The sequence below is a fragment of the Anser brachyrhynchus genome (assembly GCF_964034855.1).
Source record: "Anser brachyrhynchus genome assembly, chromosome: 2".
NCBI lineage: Eukaryota > Metazoa > Chordata > Aves > Anseriformes > Anatidae > Anser > Anser brachyrhynchus.
Genome location: NC_137695.1, coordinates 47,963,784 through 47,989,588, shown reverse-complemented (window position 1 = coordinate 47,989,588; position 25,805 = coordinate 47,963,784). Strand labels below are relative to the sequence as shown.

The window sequence follows — 25,805 nt, the reverse complement described above, 5'->3', positions numbered from 1 at the left end:
AACTGAATATGTGCACTCTTTTTCTGCCCTAAAATATGTTGTGAAAGAAAAAGTTTTCTCAATTCCTATACTTTTTCAATTTGACCTCAATTCCTACTCTATTCCCTGACTTCCTGAAAGCCAGGAAAGTAAGATTCATTTCTCTAAATTGTGTGTGTATTACTTAGATAACATGAATACTCTAGTTATCCACAAACTCCCCCTGTAATCAATGGAAACAAAGTCACTAAATGGTTATTTTTGTTATTCCAACATATTTACAGGAAAGAGTAAATATCCAATGGAGGAACACCAAGATGATCAAGGGACTGGGGCATCTCTCCTGTAAGGAGAGGCTGAGAGAACTGGGACTGTTCAGCCTGGGAAAGAGGAGGCTGAGAGGGAATCTTCTCAATGTGTGTAAGTACCCAAGGGAGGATGCAATGAAGATGGATCCAGGCTCTTTTCAGTGGTGCCCGGTGTGAGGACAAGAGGCAATGGGCACAAACCAGAAAAAAGGAGGTTCCATCTGAACATTGGGAAAGTACTTCTTTACTGTGAAGGTGTCTGAGCACTGGGACAGATTGCCCAGAGAGGTTGTGGAGTTTCACTCCTTGGAGCGACTCAAAAGCTGTCTAGACATGGTTCTGAGCAAGCAGCTCTAGGTGTCCCTGCTTGATCAGTGTGGTTGGACTGGATAACCTCCTTTCAACCCTAACCATTCAGCGATTCAGTGATTCCTACAACTTGTCTTAGACAGCTGTCTTACAAGATGTATTTTCAAGTGCAGATTTGTGTCTTCATGGGCTACAGAAGCAGTTTAGATTTGAAGATCCAGTTTTGAGGTGCCTCATCATAAAATAAGGTAAAGATATGCTCACTGATCGCAAAAGGTGAGTTTCTGCTCCCTTTTATGTAAATCCCCCTCAACTTCCTTTCTCAAGCATGCCCTATGTCTTCTGCTGTGGGTGTTGGACTTTTGGACCTTTTGCTAAGTATCTTTAACTCAGTAAACTAACAGAAACCCAGATTAACAGGAAAGAGGTCAGACAATGTTCTGCCTTGCTAGTGAGTTGGAGCAGCTCAGAGCTCTGTCTGACAAGCACCAGACCTGCGCAAAGAGAGGGACAATAACGTGTGACCTGGAACAAGAGAGGACAGAGAAAAGCAGGACAGGGGCAAAAAAGCATGTGATCAGCTCTACCAGCAGTAAAAACTGAGATTTCACATCTGACTTCACATGAACACTATAAAACAGTCAGTCTAGGAAAGAACTAGTTCAACGGTTCAATTGCCATTTTTTAAATTAAGAAATGTAAGAAATTACCATCAGAAAAGATAAAAGGATGCATGTTACACTTCATAGACATATGTATATATATTTATATATGCAACAAATAATACACCTAGAAAATATTCAGAAAGAGAAAACAGCAAATAGGGTTGCTTGTTTCCCCTCTGAAATTAACACTGAGTATCTCACTTGTCAAGTATATCTGGACCTTGGGTAATCACCGAAGGCAAGCTCCACAGAGGAAATTTTTGACATTTAACCTAGAGTTAAGCCTAGGATCAAAACATTTGGTACTTAAATTCAAGACAGTGACCAAAAGAGCCCAACATCCAATGGTCAAAAAAAAATCAAAAAAAAAAATCAGTGAGGTATCTTGAACATGTTAATATATATCTCTTGGACTACAACTTGGACTACAAATTTCCCTACATGGCTAAGCATCAGATTCTACAGTCTAAACATCTGTATCAATTGGTTTAAGTTTTTTAATTCAATCTATTTACAAATTTTATGTTTTAGGTCTGTACTGGACAGATACTTGGCATTTCTAAGTTGAATACTATTTTACTTCAAATTTTGAATCCAAATGTGTGAATTAAAGGACCTGCAGGAAAATCAGAAAATACTACCGGCACCTTAACCTTATGCTCTCTAAGTCAATGAGACTATCATCAGAAATTGGAAAAAATATGCTCAGAATATAAATTGATACCCTGAAAGGTTGTCACAGTCACGGTATTACAAGAAAATTGAGTACTTAATTTGCTAGCTGGGTGACACAAATTGGTTCCTTTTTGGTCACAAGTGGAATGTTTTCAGTTGTCAAAAATAAATAAATTAATCTGATCTTATTTGATTTGGTTTGATTTTCAGAATACACTTGCACTTTTCTGATCACTTACAGTTTTCTGATCAGGTTTTACCAGGACCTTGGTTTTATTTGAGAAAAAATCAACAGTGTCCTGCTGTGGCACTGACTGAATATCAGCTGAAAGGAAAGAGCACCATCTGCTGTGTAACCATCACGCCTTCTGACAGCATTTAGGGATATTTGGAAGTTTCTCCACAAAGGTCCAGTCCTGCCTGCCTGATCTCTATTCATAACCCTAATGATGTTATTTTTGGAAGGTGAGCTTGCCTGCTTTTCTGCCTGCACATTGCACTGCAGCCTCCCCTTGCAAGCCCAAGGCATCGCCTGCCCTGGGGCCACAGCCAGAGGTTTCCAGCTTTTCAGCTGGAAACTGAAATTGCCTCTTCTGTCCGGAGTGGAGGAATGTGCAAGTGTGTCCTAGCCAAGTGGTGAAAAGTTTTTCTGTGCCTTTGATTTTTGTATCCCCTGAGTTCATTAAATTTCTCTTAAAGAACAAAAATCTGACTGTGGGCTTGTTAAAGCTTTAATCTTTCCTAAGTGCCTGTGTCAACTGAGCATCAATTGGATTCAGCGCAGCTTGAGGCCTATTTCAGCAGGACAAAAATCCCTATAATCTTTTAAATACAAGCATTATCGGTTTCTTGAGCGTATGCCTTTCTCACATTAAAGCTCACTGCCTACATTACAGCTAAGCACATTGCTAAGCACCAGTAACTTTCAGGCCTTTTATCATTTTCTTGCTACTCTGTGCACTCATGTGGCTTGTTAACCGAATCAAAGGAGGTCTGAACGGAGCCGGGTGAGATGCCACAGCACAGCGAACAATACTAATTCCTCAACATGAATACAAGATGCAGGCACCAGATCATGTCTGTACCAGAGGAAGGCACCATACAGCTTGCTCCTATTGCTGGATTTTTCAATACAATGTGGAAAGCTGCTAACAAACGTCTTCAGGTAGTTGAGGACAACTGTTGTTGTGCACTGGTGCACTACAATGTTATGTTGTGGGGCCATTCAGCGCTTTGGTGACATGCAAAAGAAAGGGCGAAAGGATCCCAAAAGGCTGAAATACCAGCCTAGGCCCCCAGAGAACATCCCCTGAGGCCACAGCCCAGCCTCAGACACTGGTTTCAGCACTTATCACCCCCCCATACCTCCAACCCAGCTTTCAGAGGTGGACGACCACGTTCCTTGCTGTGGCACGGTGAAGATACATCCATCATTTTTTCTGCTATATTTGGATATTGAAAAGATGGAGGAACATTTCTGAGTGGAAGCAACAATTCACCAGCCATTTGGCCTTCTGAGGCCTTGTTTGGGCTGTAGTTTTGTTCTGCTTTGAAACTGCCCAAGTGCAATAACTATTGCTGAATTTCCAGGTGGCTCATGCAGTCTTTGTTACCCCATGGCATAATTTACTGTTCTGAAGAAGAAACTAGGAAACTCTCCAGTTGCTGCCATCATTTCCAGAAGCAAGAACTGGGTGTTCTTACATACCCTATTTCCTACTAAATCCACTGAAATCACCAGGGGGAAGCATTCAACAAGCAGAAACGTCCTGCACCCAGGGAGACCTCCTTCCCTTGGACCATCTCCAGCTGCACATTTTCTGTCTCGAGGTGTTCGGCCTGACTCGTCTTTGACTTTCCTTGATCTCAGTGGGCTGCACTTTCCCTCTTTATTTTCCCCATGGCCTTCTTTGTCATCACAGGTATTTTATCAGTTTTCCTTTCCCAGGAGCACAACCTTGAAGACCAGTTCTGTAGGGCCTTCAGTGACTACTAAACCTCTGGATTTTCATGGCTGTTTAAGCAGCAATACTCCTTGAGTTCCAGGACTTTGGGAAAGCTGGGCTTACCATTCACCTTCAGAGACTTGATAGCCTGAAAGTAAATATATCCACCTGCACTCGCTTATTGAACAACATTGCTGTTCACTTAATCATCACAGAAGATGCAGAACTCCAAAGAAAGGAATAAAAATAGCATTCTTGATACTTTTTAAAAAGTCAGAAAATCATACAGCACAAGCAGCAAACCCCATGTAATTGTTCTTTCCAAAGCCAAAAATTTAGGTCACTACAGTAGTTGTCATTGACATCAGCAGGGATGAGTTGGGGAGAAAAAAACTATTAATTTTGGAAGGAGACAAGGTGTAAAAAGGCGATAACCCCATAAGATGCTTCCTGCATTATACAAAACTCACCCAAGACCCTGCCTGTACGCACAGCACCCAGCGCAGCCCAGCAAGGAGTGCCAGCAGGTCAGAGGGCCGTGCACAGGACCGCCAGCTCTCACACGGCAGGGATCAGGCGGGGAGGCAAACCCAGGCCAGGGCTGCACGCAGGTAGGGCTGCTGCGAGGAGAGGACAGAGCAAGAAGTGACCAGGGTGCCACAGAGCTGCAATGCTGTCACAGGGGGATTTTTCAGCCTCCTGTGTCAGAGGCATTTAATAGCACAGTAACCATGGCATCCAAGACTTGGGGTAATCGGTGGCAATGCAGGCTGGGGGCCAACAACTGGATTCCCTTGAGCACATCCATTCCTTTCTCAAGGAGGAACACAGTTCGTGACAGCTTACAATTAATTGAAGATGGGAAGGGTCATTTGAAAGCATCTATGCAGGATGCTGGAAGCAGGAGGGTGCAGAAAGGTGGGTGGTGTTCCCACGGGGCTACCCAGCACTGCTGGCGCAGAACCATGAGGGGATCTGCAATTCTCTTAGCTTAATTTTCATCACTTATATGACTGCCTTACAAATCTTCCTGAGTGCAAATAATTTTACCTTGCTGTTTTCTGCTGCACATTCATATCTTTTGCTTTTCTTGGGCCATGTGTCACTGTCAGTTGTCCCAGTTGCCTGGCAATAAGCTCAGGGATTGAAGCTTCTAACCATGAGACAGCTGAAGGGATTCAGGAATTGGACCTGAGGGGCTGGGTCCTCACTTATACATGTCCAGGAAGTTATTGCATGAGGCAACAAGTGCCCCACTTTGTCAACTGCAATATCCAGGTAAAACACATAAGCCTGTAAAAAAATAATAATAATAATAAAAAAGAACTAGTCTGAGTTACTCTTTAAAATCTTATTTTTAGCTATAATAGAAGAAAAAATATCTGCCTTATATTAATACTAAAAATTTGTAGTAAGGTACTTGCAGGTAGACCCTATGATTGCAGAACGCTTCAATGTAAATGGGAGTATTCTAGACTCAGGTCTCTGACTCTAAATATTTGCTTTTTCAAGGACAGCAGGACAGACCAGTTCCAGATGGGCCAAACATGATCCCACTACAGCATTTATCACCAACAGAATGCAATTTTCTAACTAAAACTTTTCTCTTTTTATACCTTAAGCACCAGCTTCCATTAAGAGGTCCCACTCCAGGAATCTTCCAGGGTTTCATTCCTTTCTCTCTCTTCTGTATATATCTGTGATGGTTTCCAGACGTCCTCCCCATTTCACATGGACATATCCTTCCATGAGTTAACCAGACCCAAACCCCTACTCATCCCATAGCCATTGGCACCCCATGGGCCAGACCCAGCTCCTCCCTTTTGTTGGAGTGCCACTTACTTCACCCAGCCTGTCCTCAGGCGTGGATGGCTGGAGGTATCTTCCTCCTTCAGTACTCTTCCTCCCTCAATTCCTTCCCTGTAATCCCAGGTTTGTTGCCTGACTAACCCCTCCTTCAGGCAGCTCTTTCACTGTTACTTGGTTCTCATTGTGTGTGAAGTTTCTAATTGCCTGCAGGATGTTCAGCGGGCTACTTCTTCCCTCAGTAACAAAGATAACTAGCTAACAGCAGGCCTTGGGATGTTTCCTCCTTACTCATCTTTGTACTTGCATATTTTGGCACTAGTTTTTGCATCATATTAAGCAGAAGAATTCACACCCCTCTGCCTAATCAAAATACACAAACCACATAACATCCAATTGTTCTTTCTAGGAATTCAATTAGAAGCAAAATTGCATTCACTTCATTGTTTGTTTGTTTGTTTTGCTTTGTTTTGACCTGATCTGAGTAAGAGTCACCAACCAGTTCTGGCAATTTTTAATTCTCAAAACTTTTCAGCCACTTCTATAACTAAGAATTTTAAAGAAGAGCAAACACCGCCATGGCCTCTTAATTTGCTTTGACTAAGAGATGAAAGCAAGAGATCAAGTAGGAAGACTTAACACCTTAAAAGATCTGGAAAAAACGCTAAATAATACACAACAATGCAACTTTTCTGTTATTTTATTGATATTAGTGAAGAAAATTTAAATTTCATCTTTCTGATGCGTTACAATTGCTTTCTCTGGTGGGTGGACAGATTCTACTGCTTACTGAAAGGCTAAATAATGCTTTCCAGTTGCATGATTAGCTTCTACACTTTAAATTCTCATATGGTATTGCTTTCTTCCTCTGGGTATATAAAATGGTCCATTAAGTCCATGATTTTTCAGAATCAACTGTTATTCTATCTACTGTTTTAGGATACATTCAAATTAAAAGGTACTTAAATTTACTTGCAATAAGTGCACACACACAACGGCAAAGAGAGCTGATGACATTTTACTAAAACATTTTAAGTTCATAGAATAAATATAAGTCTTCAAACACATGCAGTAACTGACCGATGTGTTTTTTTTTCTTTCTCAAAAAATATCCTTAGTGTCCATAGCACTACCGCGATAACTACTTCATTCAAAAAAAAAAAAAAAAAGAAAAAAAAAAGAAAACATCTATCTCTTGTCACAAAGACTAAAAGACAGTTTCATTTATACAAGAAATTATCAGTGCTAATGATTTAGTAACAGTCTGGTACAAATGGCAATTCACGGCAATTACTTGTAGTGTGATTATGGTAATGACAAATGGGGAACTTGATTTAGATGTCACAGGAACTGGAAGGAAAAGAAAGCAGATGTTGACACCCCCACCCCACCCCATTTCCTCCTCTCCCTCCCTGCTTCAGAAACAATTTAGGGCTCAGCTCAGCTCTAGGAACAAGCTCCCTCCAGTCCGTTCCAGTTCTGGGAGATTTCAATTCTCTCTACAAGCACCCAGTAGAAATTTGGGAGAAACAGGTAAGAAAATCATAAGATCAATAAGGATCACCTGGCCACAACTCAATGGTGTGTGACATCTTGTTTCTTTTCTAAAGAAGTGGGGTATTGTAGGTTTGGAATTGGGATGTGGCTTTTTCAGTTTAAAACCACCAAGGAATAAAGTGTTTTACATACTTTTACCTCTGCTAAGGTCAAACTTTGAATGAAAAAGATTTCGTCAAAAAAAGAAAACAGAAAATGGGCAGGGAATATTCTCACCCTGTTTACAACACCATGGTCCTCTACATGCATGAAAGCTGAACAACAACATGTTGATGGCAAGTTGCTTTTTCCAGCTTGTACCATTCCGTTACTAAATTTTTGTGGTTCTCTGCTGAGGTTTCAAGGACACGCCTTTTCCGAACACTGATTTTGCTACATGTTCTTTTATAACATTCTTATCTGTCAAATCTGTTCCGCAACTCTGACTTCTAGGAAGTCAGCGCCATGTTTACCTCATGAGTTGTGAAAATTGTTCTTTGGGCACACTGACGAAGGATGTTTCAGTGGCAGCAACACATAGTAAAGCATTTTCCCTTCCACGATCCAGTGCAGCATTGAAAAACAAAACAAAAAACTAAAAAGAAGTCACACAGAACGTAAGCATGCCAAATGAAACAGCAGTGGTAGAAATATGTCAATATTCCAGGTACCCAGTAGGCCTGCCGACCTCAACAGTATTAGTTCAAGTTTGTCGTATCGGGGAGGAGGAGAATACAGAACAGAAAGAAAGTTTCATCCATTCAGGCATAATAGCCAGGCACTCCAATAATTCAGCTCAACTCATCTACAAAAGCAAAAATAAAACTATCAAGTGTTAAACTGAGTGCTTCTTTCAGCGTTTAATGAAGCACAATTACTTCCATGCTTCAAGTGATGTAATGCGAGGTCTCACGTAACATATTCAATAGCTTCCCATGCACCTTCAACTCAAGTTAGGCTAGCTACAGAATTCATGTTTTTCCTAGTCAAGCTATTTCTTGTTGTTTATGTTCTTTGTTTTTTTTTCAGTGCATCTTAAAAAAAAAAAAACTTTTCAAAAGGTTAGCAAGTTAACCCTAATACAGCAATCATAATGTAGAGCCTTTCGCACTCAATCGAACAGTAAAAGAATCCAATTAGTTACAATAGATCTGGTACATATTTACACATTTTTTACAAAGTTTACACATTTCTCCCATTAGGCACAAAGTTGATTTGTCAAACTCAAGAGGCAATGAAGGGGTGGTGAGGAGAGGAAAAGAGGATTGGAGAAAGAATCTGAGTATTTTCATTTAAAAAGACTAGCTGTAAAAATAAAGTCATTCATCGTAAGCTAGTTTGCTTCGGGAGCTTGGTTCCCATGAGGATGCCCGAAGTGAGTGTTGTTGGGCCTTTCATCTGCATGCTGGAACCCACCATGGTGGGGAAGCTCCGGTTCCTTCGGATGCCAGTGTTCAGCTGGATGCCCCCGATGGCACTGGTCACAGCAGGGCAGCCCAGTGGGAGACTGTCTGGTGCCAGGCCTCCGGGAACAAGGCCCCTCACCGGTCCTTGTGCCCCACAGAGAAGAGGTCCCTGGTCATCAGTTAAAGGAGGAGCTGACGCCTGCCCTGAACTCACAACTTTGGCGATACCAAACCTCTTGACTTTGTCCACGAGATTAAGGTTAGAAACAGACACGTCAGTCTGACTCTCACTGTTCCTGATGTTCTTTTTATTCCTCACCTCCTTCAGGATCGAACTGGCAGGCTTTGAAGCCAGGAAGTTGTCGTAAGGTGGGCTGGTGCACTTGAACTCAAAGGATGGAGGGGAAGAAGAAGGTGTCTGCATAGGTGAGTTTGGTGGAGTGGAAGGAATGATCGCCATTTTAGGTGAGTATGTGTTCAGGAGAGTGCCTCTGCTGGCTCTGTCCCAGCTCTGTGGATTGTACACTGCTGCCGAGATGCCCCTTTCCTTCAGCAGCCACACCAGCCCCAGAGACGTGCTCATTGTCGTCGTGGATTCCCGGAGGTTAGTGAAGGATTCGGCCAAACTCAGACGCCGAGGAGTACAGGGAGTAGCCACTGGGGTGCCTTTCAAGTTGCTAATGCTGCCACAAGCTGGAGTAGGTGCTGCGTTAAGGCTGAAAGCAAAGGAGCAGTCAAATTATTCCCTCCACTGGGGAATTAAAACTTATTGCAAGCCAGATTTTTAACCCTGAATAGGGACTTTTATCCACGTAGAGAGTGCATGGGAAGCTGTAATTTCCCAGGTCCTAACAAATGTGACAAGTACTGAAACACCATCTCTTATAAAATGCATCTCTCCACTTTGGATACCTCAGCAGGCAGTTTCACGGGATTAATGCATTCCCCAACAACCCGCCCCGACATTTCTTCTGATAAACTATTACATTGACAGGTTTGTGATCAGCACCTTCAGTTTTCCCTCCTGATCAACTAGCTGTCACAATTCCCAGTTGCTTCCATGAGACAAGGAAACAGGGGGACTCGACCAGTGGTATAAGCAAGACAGATTTGGTTTTTAGTGTTGCTTCTGAGCACGCAGAACTGCTAGTTATTCTAGTACTTCTGGGTCATAGCGGAGTCAATGGCAAGGGAGGAGGGGAACATACTTGCTACAGAAGCATTTGTAGCAAAGCTGCTGGAATTTAGTATTGTCACCAACATGCACTCCTGTAAGGTCCAACCTTTCTTATGTTGAATTTGTTCACATTTAAGGGGGAGGAGATGTGGGATCTGACTTTTACTGGCGGTGGACAGCGGTGTGAACAATCATCAAAAGAAATGAGAAAAATACAGTCAAGCTCTTGGTTGTCAATTGACCAATGGGTAACTGATCACTCAGTAGCAAACTATACCTGACAAAGAGCCATTCTACTGTTAGTTCAGTACAACATTAATTCCTATAGCTAAATTTCCTCCCAAATCTAGTTCTTTCTTTTCAAAATAATTTATGGTTGCGGCAGTGGGCAAGAAAAGGTTACACTGGCAATGACCTGCACAAGTGGCAGGCATTATAAACTTATGCTTATTGATATGTTACTGCATTTTTTCGTAAGCACACTACTATTGGTTATTAGGTTTTGAGGCATATCAAATAGCATCCATTTTGGTAGATCATACTCTCCCCAATAAGTTGACTATCTGAATGAACACAGACTAAATCCTTAAAAAAAAAAAACAAAAACTATTAGTTACAGATCTGGTCAGCCACAGCATGTTTACCTATGTATAATCCCTACTCAAAATTTGTGTCAGTCCAAGGTACACCATTCATTGAATAAGTCATAGTGTACTCAGTTATTGCAGAAACAAGGCATGTAGGACACCCGTAACACTCCAAGTTCGTGTCTATTTGGGAGAATCCCAAGGGTTACGTGCAGCTTTAAAAAAAAAAAAAAAAAGCTTTCTGACGACTACTGACTATGCTTAGATGCTGCATTTTTTTGCCAGATATACATACACAAAAAAGAGAATTCCACCTACTAGGCATGGATTCATTCTTCTAGTGGCAGTTGAGGGGTCTTGACCAATGCAACACGATGCCAACAAAAATTTACTGACCTGAGAGCTCACCACTGCTCAAAGACAGAAACCTTCCCCTTTGTCTTGCCATGTTTGGAAGTAGAAGACACTCAGCAATGACTCAGAGTCATACAAGCACCACAGCCAATACAAGAGAGGGTAAAACTAAGTAGGTGAGTGGTGGGGAACAAGGGAAAGAGTGGGACTTCCCTATGAAATTACAGCCCATTTCACTTAAGTCAACACTGCTATGACTGTGAAATTAGACATCACAGAATCACAGAATTGAAGGGGTTGGAAGGGACCTCGAAAGATCATTGGGTCCGACCCCCCTGCCAAAGCAAGTTCCTTAGAGCAGGCTGCCCAGGTAGGCGTCCAGACAGGCCTTGAATATCCCCACAGAAGGAGACTCCACAACCTCCCTGGGCAGCCTGTTCCATCCTGGGTGGCTTTGTTCTGAGCTTGTTTTTGATGAGCTTAGAACTTTGTCTAATGGTATATAGCAATTGGCTAACATGAGTTAATGTAATACTACAAACTTTAGTCCAGTGATCTCCAAAAAAACAGCAGCACTTTGACATCTTTAAGGTACTCCTTAACTGAGATAATATTGGCCTGGCATTACCAAGTTTCAAGCTATGTCTTCCCTCCATGGGTAAATAGGATCTAAGTAAATGACCTCTACCATTATTTGGAACTGTAACAACTTCTATTGAAAACAGTAAAACTGACAAAGAATTTTTACCCTGCAGATACGATTCAGCAAGATGAATCCCATATATTCCTATCTGCAAACTGCACTGACAGACTTTTGAGAGCTAACATTTAGAATGGTGCGATTTCAAGAGCAGCCTTACTAAGCTGCCCCAAAATTTGTCGTCTTGCACCACCCTGTGGGCTGTGGCAGTCAGTGCAGCCAGCGGATGTGCTAAGATAAAGTCTCCTGTGGTCTCTTCATTTTGCCTCGACGAAGTCAGTGGCAGGGAAGAACGCAGAGCAGAGCTAAGACCATCACACATGCCCACTGCAGCAGCACACACACAGTCTGAGCAGAAAGGAAGCATTAGCTCTCAGCTTTTCTCTTAAGAATCGATTAAAACTGCATCTTCATAGCTGCGATCGCAGTTTATGGTGGTGGCGCTGAAGAGCGGCATGACAGGCACTGTGATGCATCTCCCATACTAGCCAGACACAGTACGGAAGAACTTTTGAAAATCATGAGGGAGAGGGGAAAGAAAGAGGAAGATAATTTACTCTCTGAACAGACTTTCTACAGGATAGGATGGAGTACATTTTGGAAACTCAGACATGAGTGTCAATTGTCAGACTTTAAGGTGTCCAAGTCATGAGCACTACAGCACTTGAGTGGCTTAAATTTTTTTCCAGCCCCAGATTTCGGTTGCAGAAAGTTAGAGCAGCTTTTTTCTTTTTGTCCCCCCCCCCCCCCTTTTTTTTTTTTTTAACTAATTTGTAAGAACTGGTATATTATAGTGCAATTAAAATATAAGTCCTGCGAGAAACTGGTTATTATGTAGGCGCTACTTTTTTGCTTGTTTGATCATTTGGGTATTGCTTTAAACAGGAAATATTTCCCCCTTCAAACTGAGCAACGCTGCAGAGCAGCCCAGACACAGCCACAGAAACAGACCCAAACTGGCCTCAGCAACCCAGCCCAGTGGCAGTTCCAGAGTTAGACTGGGAAAAAAAAAAAAAAAAAAACAACAACAAATGAGCACCTCATTGAGCTAGATAAAATTTAGTCAGGTTAGAGCATAACCTGGGTTAGAGGCTAGGTTCAAACGCAACCAGGTAGGCAAGTATCTAAACTCTTCGGGTTAGCTGGTGCCACACACACTAGCATTCCTTCCACATGGCCCTGCCAACAGACAGCTGCTGGCAGCATTGCTCACCCCCTGCCACGCTGGGTCATAGTGTCTGCCCTACATCTCCTCTCAGCAAAACTTGACATAATGGAGTTTCCTCGTCCTTCTCACATGACCTGTGAAGAATCGTTTATAGTTGGTAAGGAGTTGCTCCTTAAACATGCCTGCTGAAAATATCATGTTCTTTATTTTGGTCTTTTTCCTCCTGAATCAATCGTGAACTTTGGGGTAACCAAAGCACCTGAAAATGTATGGAATTTAGCTGTCAGCTATGGCTGATTTGTTAGATTTAGTAACCAGCACAATCAGGGAGCTTATTATGACCACAGTTAACAGCAATTCAAGGATAAAAAGAATAAAATAGAATTGCAGCCAAATAAAAGGATCTTTTCAGTAGTATAGCTGAGGAGAGAGGAAGACAAAAGACAATAAAGAAAAATGAGCCAGACCAAGATCAACTCACTACATTCAGAAAGGGAAGCAGAAAAGTTACATTTATTCATAATCTATTTCCTTTACACGTATTTATCACCTGACAGGTGTTCATATTTAATACCCTTACTTCTCATGCGTTCCTTAGGTAGTCAGTGCCCATCTGGTGTCTAAACAAGTCTAGACACATCATCTCTGAATGGGTACCTACACAAGGGTACACTCCCCCATAGGAGCTGAAAGGGACAGAGAAAGCAATGAGGCATTGTCCTTCTGCACAGCAAAATACACTTTAACTTCTGATTTCCTAAGGAAGCAAAGAGCCCTCTGTGTATGAAATTCACTCACCCTCTCCAATTCTCATCTCTTTACATTCTATAAGGGTGTGCCTACACATGCCAATTGCTATTATTAAGCCAGTTCACTAGTTTCGGTCTGGCTAATGAGAACTCATTTCCAACAGTTACACCTAGGAACAGAGTAGACAGCTCCTTGTTTTTAATTAAGTCATTTTTTTCTCCTCCCTTCCTCACGCATTTCCTGGGTACTGCTGAAGTATCTGTTTCTATGTTTCTTTACCAGCATATCCCTTTTCAACCTGCACCAAAGATTTCATTTTGTCCTCCCCAGAAAAATCTAATATTTTTCTTCGGACAACACAGGAAATGCACAATTGGGTGAGCACCACATTCTGAGCATTCACCCATAGGGTCTGTACCTAGTTTGGGATATCCAGCTTTGGACACCAGGAAGAAACTTTATTTCTGATCTGGCAATATTTTAACTAGAGACAACAAAATTTAAGACATTTTGATTGGCTGTCTAAAACATTATACGTGCCTCTCAAATAAAATCATTTTGAGGTAACTGAAAATGGGAGGAGTAATTCTGGGGGTGTGCTGTAATTCACCAGTGCAGCTAATGCTTTTGCTTGTGCCATTAATTTGCATCTCCTCACATGGAAGCTCTGACATAGCTGAAGGCTTTGCCAAGGGAAACCCTTACCTTGGTGTGACTCGTGTGAGCTCATCAGAAGGGTGCAGAATGCGGCAGGTGGTGAAGGTGAAGGTGGAGTTGGTTTGTGACATGCACTTCCCAGGATGAGGTACTAAATTAAAAAAAAAAAAAGCAAATTCTTTGCATTTTACACAGAAAAAAAAAAACAACAACACAAACTTCTGTGTGCTGATAGGACAGATGCAAAAAGTGATGAGGTACCTCAGGCAGGATCAATGTAAGAAAAGTGAAATACACAAGTGCTACAGTGTTCTATCAGACACTTGTTCTCCAATCAAACCTAGGACTCCAAGGCCAGTGCTAAAATGTCTTGCTGAAACTTCCCTGTGATCACTAACACTGCAGAAAAGTCTTGCTCAAAACAGATTTAGACAAGGCAGTGTTTGAAATGCTAGTCCTTACCTAAACTAGCAATTTTAATCAGTGGGAAATCGCAACAAACATTTTCTAGTACCAGCAAAGGAGCATTAGGATTTACTGAATGCTCGTGCATTTCAGCATTTAGATTGATCTGCAAAAAGGTATCCCCATTACTTTTCAGTAATGGATCCGGCTTACTAGTGCTACAAGAACACACTAAAAAGCTAGGGAGGAGAAGGGAGGGAATGGACACACAGCACTATTTCTTTATCTCATCTCTTTTCATATCCACAGTAAGGAAAAAGGCAGGTTTGTTTGGATCCACTACTGTACATCTGTGACACTTCCCTTGTGCATGTGTTTAGATTCTTTAAGACTATATGTCCTCAGCTGCACAATATAGCGATTTCTGAGTATTTGTAAAGAGTGTTGTAAAGCATTTTCCCTACAAATGTGGCTGCAAAGATGCCCATTTGCAAGTTTATCATTAATTTGGGAAAGAAGCAATACAGCTCATAATTTAGAAAATGAAGAACCTAGGCCAATTGCTTTCTTCCTAGTAGAGACACTTCTGTGGATATGCTAATTAGCTCTATAATGCAGCTGTGGCCATTGCAAAAGAGAAAATTTAAGAGCCATGCATCTGAAAAGCTGATTGAAAAACACCCAAAGTATTGTAGCAAAGGTATCATGATTGCATAGGTTCTCTTATTTAACAACCAAACTTAACAGTGGTCAAAAGACATGCATGATAAAAACTGTGCGCAGCTCCCTCCCTCTTGTTTCTACCCAGCCCTCTTGAGCCATTCCCCAAGTAAGCCACATTTGAATACCACAGTATACAACTATTCAACACATTGCAGAGGACAGACAGACAGACCAACTAGACCAAATGCCATTCTGAACTTCCAGATACGATTAGCAGAAGCAAGGCAAGTCTTAAATTGTGGCTGTGTTCCCTTTTCTATATCTATAGTATCACAGCTCGAAAATAGTGTGTGCAGTTAGGTAGTCCTTTAGAAGCACATATAAGCAGTGTGTGAAGGACAGAGCACAGGGAGTGTGAACGGTGGAAGCAGAAGTGTCTAAGCATACAATCAACAGTGACTCAAGCCTAGCAAATATTAAAATGTACTGCTGTACATTAAAGAAGGATATTTCCCAAAAAAAATAAAATAAAAAAATACTGGAGTGTCATGTTAACACACTCAAAAGTTAGCACAGCATAACGTAACAACAAGCTCTACTTCACCTCCAGAGATGGGAATTATGATGCTTCAGGATTCCAGTTGCTTTAGAGATTAGTGTGAGCACTACAAAAGTTATTACAAGGGAGCACAGCCTAGCAATCATGATTCTCTCCATATTGTAGAGAGGAAAAAGAAAATCTGGAGAAAGAGCTCAAATAACCGGACATGAAAAAAATTGGTTACTTAGAGGAAACAAAGGACTTGACATAAATCAAGTAGAAACAAAGCAATTATCCCTGGATGATGAATAGAGAACAGATTAAAGCAACGCTGGTTTAGGATTGCAAGCTCAACCCAAAGAAGCACACAGCTCTAACACAGTAAGTGAATTGTCCCCGTTTGTAATATCCATTGAGCATCCCCTCAGATTGGAAACAGGCACATCGAAGATACATAGCTGCATTAGCAAAAGCAAGACTCATTGTTATTAATGAGTCAGAGATAGGAGAAGGCTGCTAAAAGGAGAGAAGTCACTTGGCCCTAGTAAGAGGAAACAAATTGAAATGATCAATAAAAATCAATTTCCAGGATGTATTCCACCTTCAAATACCACTAAAAAGTTCTGTACCAGCTTCATCCTCCATCAGTCAACAATGGGGTGCACATTGCTGTTGCATTTTCCATCCTTTGGACACAATACAAAGAGAGGGAGAGAACCTGTTGCTGTAAATGAACAAAGTTCGTAAAACAAACAAAATTATTTATTCCTAACCCAGTAATTTTTTGTAACAATGGCCATAATCTGAATTAGTATAAACTTGTGAATAAGTAATATGTAACTTTATGAGAGACTATTTTCATATACACAGCAAAATACTATTTTTAATATAACATTGAGTTATTAAGAAAACAACTGTGGGGGTTTAAGAGCAAATTATTTTTTCAGTATGCAAAGCTAGTATTCCCAGTAAACATCTGCAATACCAGTGGCTAAAAGAAACTGTGTCTGAATAACCCTTCCTCCATCTGTTTTACATAGGTTTACCTCTAGAAATATCTGTTCCATGTGACTATGGCTAAAAAGAAAATTGTTTTATTTATACCCTGTTTTTCAAACAAGTAGATGATTAACAAATTTCATATCTGTATAAAAAAATATATATATAATTATATATATATCTATAATAATAATAATCTATAATAGTCTATAATAATCTATACAGAAATATAATGCAATTTTTGTCCATCAGGAATAACACAAACTAAACAGTATGTGTATTTTTTCCCCTAAATTAAAAATCTAACTAAACCCTAGATTGCTGCAGTATTGTTGTTTTGGCTCTCAGTAATTAATGATTCTTTAAGCTTTTTTTTTTTTTTATTGATTCTTAGGCATTTTGGAAATAACGCAAAATATTACAGCTGAAAGAGACTCTCCTGTAAGCAAAACTCTGTTGTAAAAACATCTTTTAAAACACAGAAAAAAAAAATACTGACCAAGAACCTGACTGAGGAGAGCTCCGCCTTCTGGAAAAGCAGAGTTTTCCCCACTCAACACAACAAACACAAAGCTGATCTGCTATAACTCAGACCTGTTTCAGATCCACCTTGAGTACTAGTATATTCTGCTAGATGCAAACAGCAAAACAGATGCATTCAGGACATAATCTTCTGCTCAGGAAACCCTCCAAAGACCGTATCATCTGGGTTTTCAACCAGCTCATTCACAGAAAGGTACAAAGTTAGAGCGGGCAAACTAGTGGCCTGCCCCATCTGCAAAAAGATATCAGATATATTGAGCTTGAGGAAGATTCATAATAAGCAGCTATTCTAAAATGACTGAACTTTTTTTTAAACAGTGGTTCCAACTTCAAGTTCACCGTTGTGTTAGATGAATAGTGAGGAGGCAGAGAGCTCACAGTGGCCAACAAATATTTGCATTTCATATAAACAAATACAAATACAAACCCTGGCAAATACAGGGTTACGCAAGAATGAACTTAAAAAAAAAATCAGTAATCTTCAGAGTATGACTTGATCCATCCTGACTCAAAGGCAAAGTTTTAGTCCAACACTGAAGCAAGCTACTGTACTAGGTTAAAGGTTGGACTACGTGATCTTAGAAGTCTTTTCCAACTGAATTATTCTACTCGGAAGCAGAGTTCCCTGGCCTTTTAGTAGAGGGAGATGGGGAATTTGTACATCTCTTTAGTGCAGGCTGGTTAGACAGGGATTTGGAAGAGAATAACAACAAAGGACTGTGGGCAGATTCTTCCTCCAAGTGTTATCATTTGGGATTAAAGGTATGGACTTTACTTTTGTGAGTGTATGCCAGCAACTCCATTCCCAAGTAGACTGAGATTTCTGAAAACTAGATCACAAATCACAGAATGGTTTGAATTGAAAGAGACCTTAAAGATTACCTAGTTCCTGCCCTGGGCAGGGACACCTCCCACCAGACCAGGCTGCCCAAAGCCCCATCCAGCCTGGCCTTGAACACCTCCAGGGATGGGGCATCCACAGCTTCTCTGGGCAACCTGTGCCAGTATCTAACAGGATCCACAGAACAAGATAGCTACTCCATGTACTCTCTAAATTCAGTCGAGTTCATCCTCTCCAGGTGACTGAAGGTGAAAGCTCTGACCACCAGTGCCACTGGCACTGAAAACTCTTGGCTGACAGAGCAGGGAGCATTTAGGGTGTGCTAAATCTGACACGTGGGCTAACTACTGAAACAAAACAGAGCTGGGTGGTAAACACAGCAGCTGTAAAACGTGAGCATAGTGCTGTCCTACAGGGGTTAGGCGCCTCCTGAGAAGAATGTCCTTCAGTAAACGCTGGTGTCAGGGTGTGACTGTGACTACTCAAAACCACTAAGAGCCTGCACGCCTATGCCAGGAGCACTACTCCTGTTTCTTAAACAATTTACAACATTTTGTTTTTCCAAATGTCTGCCTTTCTAAGCTTTCCATTTATTTTGCCTTTGGAAACAGTGAGAGATGAAAACCTGAGGAAAGACAGGTATCCCTTGGGCAGTATTTTCTTAGCTTCCTTTTGGCTGAGGTCTCCTCATATATATACAACCAAGGAGTGCAGATGTAAAAAGTCTTCAAAGTATTTAATATGGCTTCAACATGATTTTATCCCCAAACTGAAATTCTAACATTTTAACAGCACAGATAGCAAATGCTGACAGATTTTCCTTAAAGAAATAATTACTGTGAAATATTCATGCTATTTGAAAATAAAATATTTAAGTACGCATCAATATCTTAATTCTAAGAAGAGTAACAAAATGTATTGCTTTTCTATACAATGGTAACCTCTTATAAGTGTGTATAGCAATCCTGCTAAAAACAACTCAAATGTAAGACATTCACTGTGTATTTTTTTTTTTCATTTTTAGGCATCTCTTTGGAGAGATCTCCATGTTATTAATGTCTAAAAATGAAGTACAGACGCTGATCCTGTAATGTTGTGTACATACGCTCTGTTGAAATCAAAGCAATCAATCAGTGGAGCTAATAAACACAAGCATTGGAAGATCAGTTTGTGCACTCAGTATTAGAATGCAATTAAGCACGTGCTAAACTTGAATTAAGAGCAGCCCTTGTAACTTCAAAATGAGAACATTCACAACATACTTCAAGTTGAATATACTAAGTGCTTTGAGTGGGTTGGGGTTGTTTGTTTAAGGGAGACAAGTACCTGAAAGGTAGCAAATGAAAACAAAACAAAACAAAACACACGCACTAAAAAGAAACTACACTCTTTACAGCTTTAAAAATATACTACAGTTTCAAAGAATAATATATATATAGGTTACTAAAAATTTGTTCTTCAAAAATTAATTCTCTCTCACAGCCATGTGCTATAACTTCTTTACCATTTCAAATATGCTGAGAGTCTCTATTCAAGTGATACACAAATTTCAAATTATTTCTGGGTATTAACTAGAACTGCAATTCTGGAATTCACAATCCTCTGTCAAGTTACTGAGCCCACACACAGTATGTAGCTCCAACAGATCAAATGTGGATCGTAAGTCACATGTGTGTTAATTTCTTCTGAAATGTTCAGAGCCATAATTGTGACATAATCTATATATATGGTAAGGAATTTACTTGACATATCAACGGATACTACAGTTCTCAACACTGAAATTAAAAAAAAAAAAATTTGGATTGTAACTTTTTCTTATTTAGTTAGAATGATTTCTGACTCTCCATCACTCAACAAGAGACAACTGGTACTCTGTTCTGAGTACACTGATTTTGGCTGCAAGACATCTTTAGCACTAATAACAATCTCTGCTCTCCTCAAACTGGACTTTTCCTAGGGTTCATCAGAAATCCACCCAGAACGGCACTATACATGCCAGCTAAATGGTAGGAAGCATAGGACTTCATAGTACTCTGCAAGAGAATACCTCCCTTCCAAAAAGGGTAAGATACAACCCTCAAAGCATACATCAAATGAGGCAGATGCCTACTGAGATGACTTATGATGACTCACACCTGCTGAGAATGGTCCTTGTAGGCACTGTATTTCCAAAGACATTTTGTTCCCGTGTTAGAAAAGCTCCAAAACGGAGCTATCCTGGATTAAAAATAAAACCCTAACACTAAACATCATATCCAAGATATTTCTCTCATTCTTTTTTATTTTATTTCCACATTCTCTAGCAAAACTTATGCTGCACATCACAGCCTGGAATAGCCCCTGGAATCAGGGGAGCAACGAGTTCCTAACCTTGCGGTTGTGACAACACTCTAGGGTACTGCATGTCCGTATATACCCCTACCTGCACTGCAGTCCTTCACAAGAAACCTAGGCAAGGCAGAAAGAATGCACAGGAGGTTTTTCAAGAGAAACCGTAGTTGCACAATACTGAAATACAGAATAAAGTCATAAGCTAAACATACATCTCTGTCTGCCCTATAAGGTGTTCTTCAGTGGACAGATTGTGGATTCAAAGAAGCACTACCACATCAAAACATCCACAGTATCTTGTATACCACCTGACAACCTGCTTCAATAAAAAGCAGATATAGCAGTATCTTTACTTCATTCGAGCAGAGCAACCAATTAACAATGTGGTGGCTCATGGACACTCCTAAATCCTAAGCAGCTGGGCAATTTGGAGGAAGGATAAAGAATGGGAAATAAGTTTCCAGTCTATTTGTTTATTCTAGACATAAAAGGTATTCGTTTTGACAAACTTCTGTATTTCTGTAATGTATCAAAAATTATTCAGCAAACAATCCAAGATTACTAGAGCAGTTTCAAATATTTTATTTACTTGCCAATTCATAAGGTAGGGAATATGCTCAAAAACCTTGCCTGGGATAGAATTCTCCAGGAAAAAATAGCTGTCACCAGGGGATAACATGTTCTAAGTGACCTGTGTTGAAATTGTAATGGAGAAAGGAAATGAAGATGTCTTTTTTTGCCAATTTATAATCATAACACAGGCCTAAATTTGTACTTCTACTCCAGATAAAGAACTCTTCCAAATCATTTCCCATAGATGTTTTTTCTAATCTTCTCTTAAAACAAAACACACTGTATCTATATCATCCCATCATCCCTCTCTACATATAGTCCATGGCAGTAAGGTTTCACAACTTTGGGCAAGTTCCTGTATTGACTACTCTTACAATTGGAAAACTCTTTGCCAAAGAGTAGCCCAAGTGGGCTCTTTTGCACCATTATTTTATCCTGAGTATATGAAGAACTGCTTGTTCCCTTCCTTTCTGCAGCAACACATTTTAAAATTAATCATATTTTCTCTTGAATATTTTATTCTATAGACAAAAAAAAAATGCCAGTCATTTCAGTCTTTGATTTTTTCAGTACATGTTTCCTAGATCTCCTGTTTTCCTTGATGGTATTTAGACTATTTGAACAGTAAACATCCAAATCTGTATATATCTCCTGTGGACATACTATTTATTTCCATATAAATATAAAAATTTAACATCATTGTTATTCCTGAACAATAGATTTTATAGTCTTTTATTTATTTATTTATTTTTGCAAATGGAAAGAGAAGTCAAAGAGTTTGGATGAAATTTTACAACCGACTGCAAGAAGTAGCTTATGTTTAATGGCTGATAGCACTGAACTGCCACAGTGAAAACAAAGGTTACTCTGCACTTCATGAAAAGAACAGCGCAATATTACTGTCTAACCCTGAGAAATCATTTGATCTTTCAAAGATCAGTCAAATAAAAAGTTATGATTTATTGCAGAAAAAGGAGGGTGAAAGAAGTGTCCTTGTTTTTACATAGATACTTTAAATAAGTCTGAAGAAAAGGGAGTTCTGTAGTTTTCTAATTCTGGACTAAATACAATTCTTTACCAGTGGCAAATCTTAACAAACTAACAAACATATAAATCTTATTAAAACAAAACAAATAAAATCAACAACAACAACAAAGAAATAATGCAAACTCAAAACACATCTATATGTGTTTTCTCTGTACCAAGAACCTGTAGCCCTGTGTAATAATGTGCTGCAAATGTCAGTTCAGAGTATCCAATAATCCATGAAAACCTGAGTCATTTATAAATGCTTATGTCTTCACATGGTATAAATATGAAGGACAGCATTTAAGAATAGTGTGGTGGACAGGGAATGAGGAAAATATTATTCTTGGCACAAAAACATCCTCTTAATTCTTTATCTCAATTGAGTTTTATCCCAAAGAGAATCTAAAACAAGGTAACTCTATCTGAGGTAACTGAATTTCTTTGCTTGATTTTCAAGGCACTTCTGTTTGTTTCAGCAATAGGTAATTTAGAGGCACCTTTTGTCATCATTACATCTTTGTGTTGTGGTTTTTTTCCTTTTTTTTTTTTCCCCTAAAGCACAGAATCTAAAGTATGCCATCATCCCTTATGAACAGTCAGAAAAATATCTACACTGTAAGCATACAAAATATATATAGTCTATACATTATATACAGTGAACAGCGTGCACTCAATACACACACAAGTCCCACATGTGCCACACACAGGTTTGTGAACAAACCATTTCCTTTTAGCAGCCTTCTCTTATCAAAATAGAGTAAAATATTGACCACAGATGCTGTTACTAAAGAAAAAAAGTCAGATTAAAAGATTATTAAGGAAAGGATTTTTGAGCCAATGTTAGATGGTTATGTTCTAACTACCGCACGTGTTAACGTGCTGATGCTACACACAAAGCAATATTATGGATGCTGTTCTGGAGAGATGTGAGAATGGCCCAGTAATCAAAATCCTGTAAAGATGTCAGTTTTACTGGACTTAATGAGTTTCCCTCACCAGACCCCTCATCATCGTCAGTCGCGGACTCCTGCATCTCCTCTGTGAAAGCCTGAGATTGGCGGGGGTTATTCTTGCTGTCTGAAACAGTCACTTGTGCTTGTGACCTCTCACCTGAGGTCTCTGTGTGCTGAACTGGCGTCGAGGTAGTTAGGCCCTTGTAAGAAATGTCACCTGTCTCATCTTCCTCAAAGTCATTAAGGCAGTACACTTCATCCAGGTCAAGGTCCAGGGTCCTGAAGCCCTTGGTGACAACCCCGGGCCTCGGGTCCAGGATCCCGCCCAAGTGAGGCTGAGCCAGCTGCTGCCAGTGGTGCAAAGTGGCAGAACCTTGAAAAGGAACAGAAAGACAACCAAAATAAATCAGTAACCAACCCAGAATCCAAAAGGCCGAAAAACATCACTTTGTTTATCCAGAAGTCCAAACCTCAGTCCCACTAAAGGTTTGGAGCTTCCACGATCTGGCTTTAGCATTTCTAGGAAGACAGGCTACAAGGCAAAGCTGCTTCAGCTACTATTCAGCGTTTCCAGGTTGATATGAAATAAACTGGTCGCATCAGCACTTAGGCAAAGTCTGGTGGTAACATGTGGCATACCTGTGCACATGCACATCCCCTCCCCATCAATATTCTCATCTCTCTACATTTACAGTAGGAGTAGAAATAATTCATATTTAAGAGTTGAACTGAACACTATCACAGAAAGCTCTAAGAAGAAAATAAACATACTCCTGCATTAAGCTCACGCTAAGAAAGGTGCTAGAAGCATGCTAGTATTTTTACTACTGGTAGCTGATAGGAGGACACGGCAAGTTCAGCATTACAGCATGTGTTAGAAAGCCACATCAACTCCAAGAACATATAAGTAGACAATACCTCTGAGCTATACATCCAGTCCAAATTCTAATATGGCCCCTATCAGGGCCTATATGCTACAAGAAGTCAACTACTACAGAACTAAATACTACCGTACCTGTAGCTTCATCCTTGGCAGAAAAATGTTTTGAGTGAGGAAAGAGGTGCATTTTACAGAGAAAAGCATTCACCATACTGTGTTCAGTATGAGACAGTGAGCCCCAAACAGCAATGTATCAGAGTAAACTGACATATACACCGAGATGGGCCCACTGAAATCAGGGGAGGACTCAGCCAATTCCTCAAACAGAGACTAAATGGTGCTTGCAAGATATTCTGTTTTCCCATGTGCGCCCACCAGTCACTACTGTGTAATATGTGGCTTAAAACTATTCTCAGTTCCTACGACACTAATAAAGCATATTTGTTTTCGTCTCTGCCGGCTCAAATTGGAGCCGTTTTTGCTCTGTTGTTCCTGTCCCTTCTCCACAAACCAGAACAGGGACTCTTGCAACAAGCTGCCGTACAAATGTCTCACCACTATCAAAAAACTAAGAATGTTCCATTTGTTGCATGGTCTATGTAAAAATCTAAAACACGGTAATAACTAAGGGAGAAATAGCTCTTACATTATTTTACATCTGAAAAAAACACCATGGAATGAGAACAAACAGCATTTCACAATAAGGATATTGCGTTGCAGGAGGCTTACTGTAAATAGAAGTGAACTGAGAAAACTTTTCTTTACATTAACTGAGGTCAGTGAGTAGCCTTGTAGTGAAGTCTATCTAAAAAACCTGCAATTTTTAGTTCAATATGAAAAGATTATGCAAGACAGTACAATTGGATCTGATGGGTTAATTTAGACAATGGACTTATTTTATTTATTTATTTTTTTAATGAGTTTTGAGAGACAAACGGGGATTTAGACTGACTGGTACACTTGAGGTTCAAAAAATAGAAGCCATTACACTGCCAAAATAAAAAAGCGTAACAAAAAGAACATCCTTATAACTTGTATTTTTTTTCTGAATTGTCAAAAAGGTCTATTTTTTTTTGCTTCTGTATAGAAGAAATATTCCTGAATGTGGAGAAGTACCATATATTGCCAAGTCTTAAGCAAAGAGCAGAGCTTTGCTATATGACAATACTCTCAAAAGTTCCAGAAAGAAAAATGCCAGAAATCAAGATTTCTGCAGTGCAGGCAAGTATAAAATCCTGTTGCTAATTAACTTCTATGTACAATCTTCCAAAGAAGTAATCTTTTGCACTTCATGTATCACCAAAATCTACACTCAGAGAAACTCTGCAGAGTAAACACACTCTCAGAGTAAACACAGTAGAATATCTGTATTTTGAGATTTAACATTTCCATTGATGCTACATGTTTTCAGCTTCTTTTTGAAAGGAGGATGTCCGGGTTCGTTTATACCTCTACTACTTTAATCTTGATCTCATAAAATGTGGCTAAGTGAGCTTATCTCTTCCATAGAGAAAATTAACACAAATGCAGAAAGCAACGTAATACTTGTGAACTTTCAGTTGTGAACTGATTTAAAAGCCAAATGAAGGGAGGAATATGATACTGTCTCCTATATTTAATCTCAGGCTCTTACTAGTTTAGTAAATTATGTTAGTTTTCTTACAGAACACAGGGATCACTATTTTGTGCATAAGTACAAGAAGCATAACACAGAGATGATTTTAGGGCATGAGTGCCCTTAGAAAAATAATAATTAAAAAATTCTGCTCACAACTTCTGATAACAATCTGCAGGTATAGCAGCAGACTATTTTACCACAGTAGCGTGGAAGTATCCATGAAGTTTTTTTTATAAAAAAAAAAAAGGAAAAGAATTAAACCACATGAAAAATACTCAGGAAAGAAACTAAGCTTAATAGAGAAACAGAATCATAAACGTGTATTTAATAAAAGACAACAAACATTAAACTTATGAAACAGGCAGACAAAAACATACTATAAATGAGACGCAAAACCAAACACTGG

At 39.8% G+C, this 25,805-nt stretch overlaps 1 protein-coding gene across 26 annotated transcripts in view; it reads right to left on the bottom strand.

Moving 5' to 3' along the window:
* Nucleotides 1–6,372: 6,372 nt before the first annotated feature.
* Nucleotides 6,373–25,805, bottom strand: part of TRAK1 (trafficking kinesin protein 1) — a 137,361-nt gene continuing 117,928 nt past the window's right edge. For 14 of the 26 annotated variants that reach the window (XM_080578326.1, XM_080578324.1, XM_080578338.1 and 11 more), the window contains 3 exons: nt 22,945–23,274; nt 14,072–14,174; nt 6,373–9,346 (listed from right to left, as the gene is read on the bottom strand). In XM_080578326.1, coding sequence (XP_080434452.1) covers nt 8,548–9,346; nt 14,072–14,174; nt 22,945–23,274 — 1,232 coding nt within the window. In that variant the 3' untranslated portion in view covers nt 6,373–8,547. Of the gene's footprint in view, nt 9,347–12,194; nt 12,751–13,196; nt 13,303–14,071; nt 14,175–16,261; nt 16,357–22,944; nt 23,275–25,805 lie in introns of those variants that run through there. The other 12 variants (XM_080578334.1, XM_080578340.1, XM_080578341.1 and 9 more) reach the window with 5 other exon arrangements.